We start from the raw sequence: 12,472 nt of genomic DNA on the forward strand, positions 1-12,472 counted from the left end.
CAGCACTGTTAAGTTTTAGTAATTGGGTTGCATACCTTTATGTAAATTGTTGTGAACTGAGAGTCATGTCAGTGATTTATATAGGCAAGGCTTTTTAATAAAATGAAGATCCTGTTAATAAATACAAAGTCCCTTTGCCATAAACCCAGAATGCTTTAGGTTACTTATAAAACTGTTCAAAAGGGCATTAGAAAGTGGTTTCAGTGAATTAATGTCTTTTCTCTGTTTTTTCTCCCAAGGTGGTTTCATGATCATAGATAACAAAAGTTAACTTCAGGATGCTAAAGAGGAAACAGAGTTCAAGGGTGGAGGCCCAACCAGTTACAGATTTTGGTCCTGATGAATCTTTGTCAGACAATGCAGATATTCTGTGGATTAACAAACCAGTACGTATCTCTTTCTGTAGTCGCTAATTGTAAGTTAAATGTAACTTGTATTGTTGAAATATGACTTCTAAGAAAGGTTCTGGAATAGATATTTGTTAGAAGCAAATATCAAGCTATAGTTGCTGATCTACCAGTTCATTTCTAACAAAAAGTCCGAAACTAAATACAAAGGTTGGTTTTGGTTGTTACAGAGTGATGGGGATGATCAAGCAGTGTTTGCCAACATTCATCTACTGACTGTTTTTTTATTAAGTAGCTATCCTTTCAATGTCTCTGTTTTCTAACATGTTTATTGAAATTAGAAGTTCATAAAGTGAACTTCTGAAGAGAATGTCAAAAAGAGCATTTCATTGCTAAAGCAGTGGCCAGCAGTTTCATTTTGACTTGAAAGTTTTTACTTTCAAATCTCCCTTTTTACATCCCTTATGAATATAATAGTGTATTTTGGTTGTTTAGTTTCAAGTACAGCTCATATTTTTCTAGTATCATTTCACCTACAATGTGCCCTAAAGCAATAGATAGGTGAAGAAGTGTCTGGCAGCTTGGAACTGGAGATTGCTTCATTGGGAACAGAGTTATTAACAGAATGTGCAGTATTAAGAAGATGCCTTTACCACGAAAAGATGGTTGTTATGATTAAATCACATATTCAGCTGTCAGTGAGCAACCGGGATTGCTGTGTTTTGAATGATTCATGGTTTTGTAGAGAAGGCATTTTTATGCTTCTCTTAAAGGAGAGTAGAATTCTTTACTTTGTGAAAGCAAAAAGTCAAATATTCTGAAATAAATTAATACATGTTATTGGCATGGCATTCATTTAGTTGAACTATCATCTCATTTGCAGTATGGATCCCAGATCTCTAAGATTCGCTTCTGAGTTTTAACACCTAAATCATTTACAAGACAACACCCGTGTATTAATTATTCATGCTAAATAATTTTAAATAGAATGTTCCTATTGAATTCTCTAATTAGCTCAAAATGTCATTGCAGAAAGATATTCTGGGTTATTTACATATGTTTCTCAGTGCACAGCATTCAGCTTTTGGATGGAATCATTTTTTTCTTGTCATGCTGGTATACCAGTTGCATATTGCTTAGCAAGTATAATAACATTTTACTATGGCAGACACACATATATATAAGCCACACTTTACTATTTATGTTATTTCTTTTCAGTTTAAACAAGGTTTGAAACAAGGTGGGACATAATAAACAATACATCAGATGCCTTACACTTCCAAATTACTAATTTGGGCTCAGAAACAGTAGAGCTATTTAGTTTAGGTCAAATATCATTACATTTAGGTGGGCATATGGTGAGTGTTAAAAAAGGTGAGTTTTCTTACAGCTTCTTGATACTGAAATGTTCAAGTTGGTGTAAAAGATTGTATATTTTTTCCGCAAATTGTAAATTGCTATAAATACACTTTTAGATTTCTTTTCTTTTTGTTTGATGAAAAAAGTTTTGTTTCTTTTTGTGCTTGCTGAAGTGTCTTTTTTTTTTTTTTTTGATAGACATGACCTTACCAGCTCTGATTCATTGCACTTGTCTGACTTTAAAGATGTTTCAGTGGTGTTTTGATTTAAAAAGAGAAAAAAAATCCAATGATAAACGCATGTACTGATACATTCTACCTTCTCATTAGACCTCCCACTGTGCCTAGCACTGAATATAGCCTTATTAATAAAAATTGTTTTGAGACTGAGACCTAAGTAGTCATAGAAATGAACTGTTCTCTAACAGCAACAAAACTTGTTTGGAACAAAAGGAAATCCTGATATTAAGAAGTAGCTTTCTTTGACATAGTCTTTTTTATATTTATTCTTTTCATAAATGGAAGTATGATTTTAGTCCCTGTGCCTCTCTTCATTTTTGGAATTGTGAACTGAAAAAAAAAAAAACAAATTTTAAAAAATAACTGAAAAATCAGTTAATCTAAATGCGAAATTAATTTTTTTCCACAGATGTTTTCATTTAACGTATTCCCCCAGTTTATAACATGAACTAATTCTATTTATTATCTGCATAAAATATAAAATATGGCAAGTTGTCATTTGAAAATAAATTGGACTGCAAAAACTGCAAAGTAGGAAGGATAGAATCCTGACTCTCAGTTTCCTGGGTCTTGATACTTGGTTTATGAATTATGCAACCTCCCAGATTAACTAATAATTTATTTTTTGTTTCATAAAATCATGAGAGCTTATTTTTGAGTTTAAGACCTTAAATACATAGATTATGATGTAAAAGAAAGCTGCAAAAGTGTGTTTACAAAAAGTGCCTGTACAAGTTATGAAGGCTAAATATTTGAGCTGTTCTTGAAAATTAAAACAATCTTGCAATGTCTTGGTTTTCTTGTGTTTTGTTTTTTTTTTTTTTTTTTTAAGTGGGTACACTCATTACTACGAATCTGTGCCATAATCAGTGTTATTTCTGTTTGTATGAACACTCCAAAGACCTTCGAGCATTATCCTCCTCTCCAGTATGTGACATTTGCTCTCGATACTCTATTGATGTTCCTTTATACTGCAGAGATGATAGCAAAAATGCATATCCGTGGCATAGTTAAGGTAAGCATTTTAAAAATACCCTACATGTGCTCAAGAAAATGGATCTGAATATATGTTACTGACATTTGATCTTTGTTAATTTCTTACTTTACTTTTTACGATTGTTCTTAATGAAAGTCAATGCCATGGAATATAAGCAAAAAAGACAGGATGAGAAAGATGCAGCTTTTCTGCCTATTTAATCCCCCCTAAATTTATTACCAACATTCATAATAATGTTTTCCTACAAAGGAATGGATAATTTCACTGTATTATTATAAAAAAATAAAAGCTAAATGAACTGAATATACATTAATAAGAATATTTTGTAAATGTCTGGAGATGCATATTTGGATATAGAACTTTGATTTTCATTTCACAAGCATGAATGTTTTGTTGTGTGGTTACTTTACTTAAAGAAGAAAATATGTTTTAAGAGTGAGCTGAATGAAAAAATTATCGTGCTTTTCTGTATTTTTTCCTTAATATAAAGAATGCTAGTAAACAAATGTTTCTGTTATCATATGTTTACTGTTGTTGCTGGACTAACTTGTATTAGTAGATATGATACAATAGAACATCAACCTCCAGAGTTTTTCAGTGGTCGTCGTTATGTAGCATTACTTTACTGATTGTTTCCAGTCTTCGGTGAAAAAATATGAATTTGGTTACAAGAAAAAAACATCTGTGGTGCTTATCAACAATATAATTTTGTCACTACTGCACAGAGTAGATGATCAGTGTTAGCTTTCCCTTTCACTACTGAAAGGCCTTGATGACACCAGAGACATCCTAGGTTCTTCTTGGCTCTCCACTTCCTTCTGAGTTAGTGGGTAGCATTTTTTGTTCACTGCCAAACTAGGCTGTTATGTCATCATATTTAATAAATATTAATAACAAAAGTTAAAGCAACATTAATGTTAGTATTTAGGAAATTACTGAAATAGGATAATTCTAAGAAAATATTCTCAAGTTGTGTAAAAGCCAAAGCAATCCTTTGTGAAGTGGTATTTCTGGCTTTGTGAAGTGGTATTTCTGGCCACAACCTGTACTCTCTTATTCAGAGATGTCCATTAGGCAGGTGACTATGAGGACACGTAAGCCCACAAATGGGGGGGTAGTGACCAGTATGAGCATTTGAACAGTGTAAGAATAGCGAGTTACTATTACGGCTGGTACAGGCTTTGCAAAGAAATGGGCATGTGAATACTAGAGCAGAGAGAGGAAGGGACAGCCAGCAGTGTAATATTTGTGCAGAGCTTAATTTCTTAGCCTTTGTGTATGGAAATACCGGCTTCATTCACAGTAAGCACCTATCGGTTATGAATAATATATTGCTGCATATTCTAATGTCTTTCACTGGTTGTTAATATTTGTATTTTTGTAGACGTGATGAACTCAGCTTTGAAGCATGTGTGATGAGTCTGTTCTCACAGAATGAATAGCTGTCTGGAGTTTGTTCCACTGCCTTGATTCATGTTGTACGTGTATAGATGAGGATGCAGTTTATTTGATTTGCACTTTGACATTTTACTCTTTCTTTATTAGATAAAAAATACAGTAAAATAGTTAATGCACAGCCACTGTTATTAAAAGATAGATTAAATATAAAACAGCTGCATTTATTATTATTTTAACAATTGAGGATTTGCTTACAGTTTAATGTCTTTTAGCATTCTTCAGTGGATATAGTAACACTGGAATGAATTGCCTTCATTGGTACTATTCACGGAGTTGTAGAATAATTTAGTTTGGAAGGGACTTCCAGAAGTCATCTAGTCCAGCCTGCTGCCCAGAGCAGGTCCAGTTAGATGAAGTTGCCCACAGTTGTGTCCATATGAATCTTAATCTCCTTCAAGGATGGAGATTCCACAAGTCCTCTAGGCAGTCTCCTCCAGGATTTGATCATCCTCATGCAAGAAATATTTTTTCCTGGTAGTTAACCAGGATTTTCCATGTTCCAACTTGGTGCATTGTATCTTGTGTTACCATTTTGTACCTCCAAGAGTTTGGCTCCATCTTCTCTGTATTTTGATGATGCAGCTGTGGACAGCAGCAAGGTCTCCCCTTCACCTTCTCTTCTGAAGGCTGAACAGACCCGTGTCTCTCACCCTCTATTCCTATGTCATGTGCTCCAGCTCCCCAACCTCTTTGGTGGTCATCTGCTGGACTAGCACAATTTTCCATGTTTCTTGTACTGGGGAGCCCAAACCTGGACTCAGCTCAAAACTGGAGTTGTGGATGTGGTCTTAGAAGTGCTGATTAAAGTGAAAGGATGACTTCATCAGACCTGCTGGCTATGCTATTAATGTGAGTTGGGTCTAACTGTAGGAGAACAATATGGGCTTGTATTACGTGCAGTAAACTTCATAAAACAGTAATAGAATAGGATTAGCCTTAACTTGTTTCAGCTGTTAAATTAGAGCTTTTTGAACATGCTATCCAAGTGTTTCTTTGAATGCTAATCAATGAATAATCCATTTTTAGTGAATTATTTGACTCGCTCTTTGGATTATTGATTCTAAAGAAAATATTGCTTCAATTGTTAGTATTGTAACTCTGCCAAGAAAGTAATGATCCATGGAATTTCAAAAGACAGTGGCAATCAAAGTAAAATATGGCACAGTTTAGAAGCCTATTAACATTTGTTAAAAATATTTGTATATGAAACATCTTTATAGAAGGGAATTTGTTTATGAACTGTGGTTCTAATTTAAGTGCACTCAATACTTTTCACAGAATCACAGAATGGTTTGGTTTGGAAGATCATCTAGTTCCAACCCCTCTGCCATGGGCAGGGACACCTCCCACTAGACTTGAACACCTCCCACTTGGCCTTGAACACTTCCAGTAATTTTAGGTTAGAGAATCATGCACTGCTGTGTGGTTCTACTGAATTTTACCATCAATCAGGATTTCTGTAAAGGCCTTTGGATTTGAAACGCTAACAAACTTTTGAACCTTGACTAATGCAAAATTTTAGTCCAGAGAGAAATCTAATTTATGGAGAAGGTAGGTACTATCCACTTAAGTCCAAATTAATAACAATGTAGGTATAGCTGAGCTAAGAAGATTTTTGAAAATGTTAAGTCATGTCTAATTACACCTTCTGAGGAGAAGTTTTAAATTTCCTTCCTCTGATTCCCAGGGGGTTTTGAAAAGGAAAGTAGTGTCTGAGAAATCTAGCCTTTTCTCTGTAAAAAGTTTCTTTTTGCCTATGTGAACCAAGTGACAAAATAAAGTGATACATCCATCAAAGTGCTTTATTACCCCAAAAGGAAAGTTAAACTGAAATGTTACTGTGACATTGTGCCTTTTATTGCTCTTGTTTCCTCCTGAATAATTCTTAGTGTGCTAGCAAAGTCTATTTAAATTTAGGGCTGCCTGTACCTTGTGAGTAATGGTTGTTTCTTGTTCAATTTGACAAGACAATTGATTCAGTCAGGGGACTTTCTGAATTACAAAGGCACTGCTCATATTGATATCCACCACTTACAAAGAAAATAGACACTGACATGCGTTTAGGCAAGGGGCATGAAATACAGACATTAAAGAAACCAGAAGATGATGGTATAGGATATATCTGCTATAGGGTCTGAGGTGCTTTTGTTTTCAAAAGAGCATATAGATATTTATTACCGCCATCATACACTATTTGCTTCTAATAGGTGTTACGCTAGATTGACTCTTTTAGAAGAATTGAAATGGGCATAAATGTGCACTCTAACAGATTGTATTCTGCATATAGGCACTACTTGGGAAGAAATGACTGCAGGGCTTGTGATGATATTCATATTATAGTTCTGGGGATAATAGGCTATTTCTACTTGTCATAATTTTAAACAGATGCTAATAACGTCTGTCTTTACCCTAGAAACTCATCTCTGAAAAATGAAGTACAGACCATAATTTCTTACTAACTGAGGTCTTCTAAAACACAAAATTCTAGGATAGTCTTCTATAATGTGGCCAGCCAACATTAATAAAATGTATGTACAAACATTAAACCAGCTTGTATTGGTTTGTTTTGCATGAGACAAAGAATTAGACCAAATCAATTTTTTTTTTTTTTTTTTTTTACAGTATTCTTTGATGCTTGTATTCTAAATTATGTTCTAAATTGAAGAATGAAGGTCTATGTTAGAGCTCACTGTCAAATAATATAGAAGCTCAGGAAAATACTGCGTACACAGTATTAAATCTATTTCAGATAGATTTGAAATAGAGCCAACTAAATATTTTGATGACATTAGAAGATAGGTGTTGATTACTTAGTCAAGTAAGTTATTGAAATAGTTAAAAAAGAAAGTATGGTGGCTCACTGTTTTGATATATGCATAACCTATTAGGGTTTTATGAGCAAATAATTTTTAAGATGGATTTCAGTCATGAAAATTTGCTGTAATAAATACAACAATATTTAAATATTGATTTTTTAAAAAATATTGCCTTCCTAGATATGCATGTTTTCATATTTAAAGATTCTTTTTTGTGCAAACTTTATGTGTAAATCTCACATTTTAAAGATTTTAAAGTAAATTCTGTTCTCTGAGCAGCACATGAATTAATAGATGTCACTTACCCACATGAATATTTTTGTATAAATAACAAAGGAAATATGTTAGCAGATGCCAATCAAATTGTAACATTTTTTAAAAAGACCTAATATTTTAGAATTTAAAAATTCTGATTTCTTTGAAAGTCATTGAAGAGATTAAAAAGATTAATGGTAAATATCACAGACATTCTACACATTAAAAAAGCTATGGGTTGTGTGAAACAAAAGGGACATTTTTATAAAACTGTGAATAAGGTTCTTTTACAGTTATTACATACATATTATTTCTTTATCTCAAATCTAGAAACATTAATATAAAGGACAGCTCTGCTTCAGGGGTGACTGAAGGTAAGAATTAGGGCCAGGATATCTCTTTGACTTGTTAAAACATCAAAACGTGATATGCAGGCAAAGACTGGGTGTTAAAGCATGGAATCCATGCAATTTAACAAAATCAGATTAATGTGAATTTTAGGAATAGGAATGTTTTAACTGAATGAAACCAAACGTCTATTTGTAATCATTGCTGTCAATAGAGTAAAAACAATAGCTATCACTGTCATGGACAGAAAGATTCCCAGTCCTAACATGGTGTCCAATCTTATCATTCATTCAGCTCAATGAAAAATTCAGAGGTATTTCAAGAGATTGCTTAATTAAATTTTATTTTTGATCCTCTCATTTAAGATCGTCTTCATGGTGAAATGTTTTCCACAGCTACACTTAGGTACATCTGCTCAGCAAAAATACAGGCTAAATCATAGTCTCCTGAAACACAAAGCTCCGTTGGTCTCGAGTGGCCAAGTAACAGTCTGTAGTATCAGAGATTTAGCAGAAGTCAGGGTTATCTTTTATGATAGTAAAGTGAACAGTAATGGGTTTTGTTATCAATCAGACTCTCAAAGAATTCATTTACTTCTTTGGCAACCATTTTTTTAATGCTCTAAGTAGCGTTTTGTTTGATCAGAAATGCTCTATGTTACTTAGAGTTTATCAGGAAACATATAATAAGGTGATTGCCAGAATATCTAGATTATGCAGATTTGCAGACTTAGGTAAGTCTAGGTAAGTGACTAACCTCTGATCTGTTGGGATCATGAAACTGGGACTTTTACACTGAGCTGAAAATTATCTTATTGCCTGCAACCACTGATTTAGATTTGTATCCAGAAATTAAACATTGTGTGCTACCATAATTCTTTTTTTTTTTTTTTTTTGGTGAGTGAAATTAGTTTTCTAAGAAATGAAAGCATTTTTTGCCACCCTATTTCCACACCATGTACTAATGTATAAAATGTAATAAATTTAGTGCAATAGTAAAAGTTACTGAATTCAATTTGACATCTCTTCAGTTCAGAATTACACTTCCTTCAATTGATCATAGATTTTGAGCTTTATTTCTCAGACTGTAAGTATTGTTCAGTGGTTCTTTGGTTCTGATTTATTTTGTATCTCAGGCTCCTCGGTCAGAAAGAGCTCTGCTATAAATCAGCTGTGTCAAGGAATGTTAAAACTGTTTAAATGAAAGCAGATCAGTCTCCCTCCCTGTATCTTGAATAAGCTTTGAATTGTGCTCCCCATTATATGTAGTTTATGTCTTCTTCGTAACTTACTGATTGATCGGCAGGCTTCTGAGAGCACCACGAATTCACTAATATTTGTAGCTGCTGAAAATAGTTTGTGAATGAAGTTCTAAACCCACTGACAAGACTTGCAGTCCTGTCGAACTGAAGCTCACATTTTGTATGCTGCTCAAATGGCACTTATGAACATGACCGTATGTGCATTACATAGGTCTGTTCGCTGGTTCAAGGAAAGTTTCCAAAATGATCTCCACATTGGAAAAGGAGGTGGGGTGGAATTGTGGACAGAGAATTGAAAGATAAGTCTGAAACATTAAACAGACATGATATTAGCTCAGCATCACTCTTAGGAAAGAAAGCAAGAATCCTAACCTCAGATGAAAGGACTTGGTATTTCTTTTAATGTGTGATACAAAAATTATCTTCTGCTTTCTAATAAACTGTCTTCCGAAAGTCATATCACATGGGAATGAGCAAGGTAATGATAATTTACTTTAAAGGTATCTTTTCTTTATTAGAAGTTTTTACTTTCAGACTTTGTACTAAGAGAGAGAGAAATACTTCAGGTAGGTTGCTTGCATTAGACATAATTACCCTGTTGGCATTTTAAATTACCAAAGAGGAAAATGTGCCAAAGTCTGAGAAAGTTCGAGGAAACTATGTCTAGGTTGCAAAAGAATTCATGACCATGGCAACAAAAAGAAACCAAGGAACAGATGTCTCTGCTAACAATTCTGCCTCTAGGGAATGAGAGATGAATGGATATGGTTTCACTCCATGGACACTGTGAGGGTATGTGGAGTTATCTTCATTATAACCCATACTCACTGCGATTTCTAATCTCAGTCACTATGGTATTACAAAATTTACGCTGAAATCTTGTTGTGACAAGCAGGCACGGTTTACTCTGTCCCTCCGCTAAAAGAGTAACACTTTGAAATAGAAGGTGTGAGAGTTCTCTCTCTTCTGTCTGTTAAAAAAGTGTAGTTGTCACCTAATTTAGTACCATCATGCTGAAAATAAGAAATCTTATACAGAATTTAATAGAAACGTCTTTCTTTTTGCTGTGTAGTTGTGACACATGTCAGCTAGCAAAGGAGATTATAGAAAGTCAGAAGTAACGGTCCTTGACATTTCCCCTATTGTTAAATCAATTACATTCACAGCAAAACTTTTCTACTGACTAAAGAAGTTGCGAATTGTATTTGTCAGACTTTGTTTCAGTAGCACTGAATGCCATTCACCAACTTCAGTATTCTTGCAAGAGTCTGAAGGAAATGGTTGCATCATTAGCTTTCAGCACTGCAAATTCATACAGGAGCTGAAACAAAGCCTAGTCTTCTCCCAGCTCGATCGCAGATTGCGATCGCAGATCGCAACAGGCTGGAGCTGTTTCCCTTGTTAAGTAGTACAGCCAGGATCCTTCCTTAACTGAAATCGATGGCTTTCAGCATGTCACATGTTCCCAGGCAGCGTTAGCTCCATGAGGACAGCATGTTTTCGTCATAATTTTTCTGGTAGGTGCTTTGGTTGCTGTAGTTGCTATCCGTGAGCTCCAGGTGAGAGAAGCATGGACAGAGCCGGCTGGAGCCTTATCTGAGCTGTGTGGACTCGCTGTTATATTCGGTTCTTTGCAAACACACAGCTTTCCTCCTGCAGTACAGGCAGCGTGAGGTGGAGCAAGCACTTCCATGTTGTAATGAAATACCCTGGTTGCCATGATCTAAGCTGGGATCTGCCATGGTTTCCAGTGGCAGCTGATGGCCATTTGGACATTCTCCCCTTTTTTCCGTCATCTTTGCTTGCGTGAAATAGTTTTCACTTCTTAGTTTTAGGGCTTAAAATAGAAACACATTTAGTAGGACTCATCAAAGCTAATTTGAGGGTCTGCAGTTGTCTGTAATTAGCTGTTTGTGTCCAAAATAGACTCTTCCAAAAGGTAATTCATCTGGACTGTTTTTCTCCATTGACTATAAGGGAAGCTTAAAGGTAACAAGTCTGGATGGTAGCACCTAGCCTTTAGGTATCTCACAGTGAGGGGTTAATGTAACTCATTATTTAGAGATTTGTTGTTAATGGACAAAGGGCACTACAGAAAATATCCAGACAGCTGGGTGCCAGCTTCTTCTTTAACTCCATGCCATTAACTCATTTATGCTTAAATGAGTTTCTTCCATAATCATCCTCATTCAGAAGTTTTTATTGAGTTATGGATTACTTATGTGTACTATACCTTATTGCAAGTACCTTTTTTAACCTTCTTTTCAGTACTTTTGATATTAAGCATTTCACCTTCAGCTAACAAGAATGGAGAGATTACAAAATGAGTGTAATCCTTCCGATAAATGATAGAAATGCTGATTGAATTACAGTGAAATGTTGTCAGCTTGCTCACCAGCTTTTAATAACTTGGTCAGGTCAGTTTGTGCTGTGTTACAGATTAAAACAGAAGATGGAAATTCCAAAATTAATGTTCTCTGTGACTTTAGATAAGCTGTATACCCCATGGCATACAAATGAGTTAAGGATGGGGAAGTTGTGTCATTTTCAAAGGTCAGGTAATAAAACAGAAGATAAGGTTCCTGTCATCCCATGTCAGCACACACTGATGGCTTGTGATGCCTGGTGGTGGGAGCTCAGTCACAGGATGTGCACATCACAAATAGGAGCAACAAGCTCGAACCTGGAAGGCAGGGATACAACCAGTGGAATCACTGGTGGGGATGAGAAAATGCTGAGATGCTTTGATTAAAGTGTAATTCTGCAGAGGGGAAAAAATAGAAAGAGAAAACTGCTTGCCCTTTGTATTAAAAAATCTCACAAAGCAAACATGAAACAAAGATCCAGTTAACTTGAGATTTGAGTTTCCCTTTTGACTCTATGACTTGGGACTATAAGGTGAACATTATATGTCCTTAACAGTAAATTATTTTACAGATCTATATTAAAAATCAGAATTCTGTACTATATATAATGCTGTTGGAAACCTAGATGTGTAGTACAGGTCCCATGTTAGTCTGTTCTGGCAAACTGTATATTATTGCAAATTGTCTTGGCATTAAAAATATTGGAATATCCAGTTAAACATCTGTGGCAGCTGTGATCGATAGTCTTCAAGTGTTATTTCATAACACTTTTGATATCCATTACTAGAATAAGACTTTCAGTCCTGTGTTCATCTGTTGCTGTTTTGCGAAGCACGTCTGTCCATTGCAAGGACATCAGTTCCCAGTCTGTTGGGATCCTGTTGCTAGCAAAATGCTCTGATGCTGTTTCCAGTCACAGGAAATTAAAAAAATTAAAACTGATTATCATGAGGAAAACAAATAAGAAATTGCCTGCAGCATGCTGCCAGTTCAGTGTCACTGCTTGTGGGCCAGGGAAGGGTAGAG

The 12,472-nt window shown here is 35.0% G+C and overlaps 1 protein-coding gene across 3 annotated transcripts in view; it reads left to right on the top strand.

Moving 5' to 3' along the window:
- NALCN (sodium leak channel, non-selective) overlaps positions 1–12,472 on the top strand; it is a 234,875-nt gene that overhangs the window by 8,280 nt on the left and 214,123 nt on the right. For all 3 annotated transcript variants that reach the window (XM_040537921.1, XM_040537936.1, XM_040537929.1), the window contains exons 2-3: positions 240–386; positions 2,778–2,960. In XM_040537921.1, coding sequence (XP_040393855.1) covers positions 279–386; positions 2,778–2,960 — 291 coding nt within the window. In that variant the 5' untranslated portion in view covers positions 240–278. The remainder of the gene's footprint in view (positions 1–239; positions 387–2,777; positions 2,961–12,472) is intronic.

This window comes from Cygnus olor, chromosome 1 (genome assembly GCF_009769625.2).
Source record: "Cygnus olor isolate bCygOlo1 chromosome 1, bCygOlo1.pri.v2, whole genome shotgun sequence".
Taxonomy (NCBI): Eukaryota; Metazoa; Chordata; class Aves; order Anseriformes; family Anatidae; genus Cygnus; species Cygnus olor.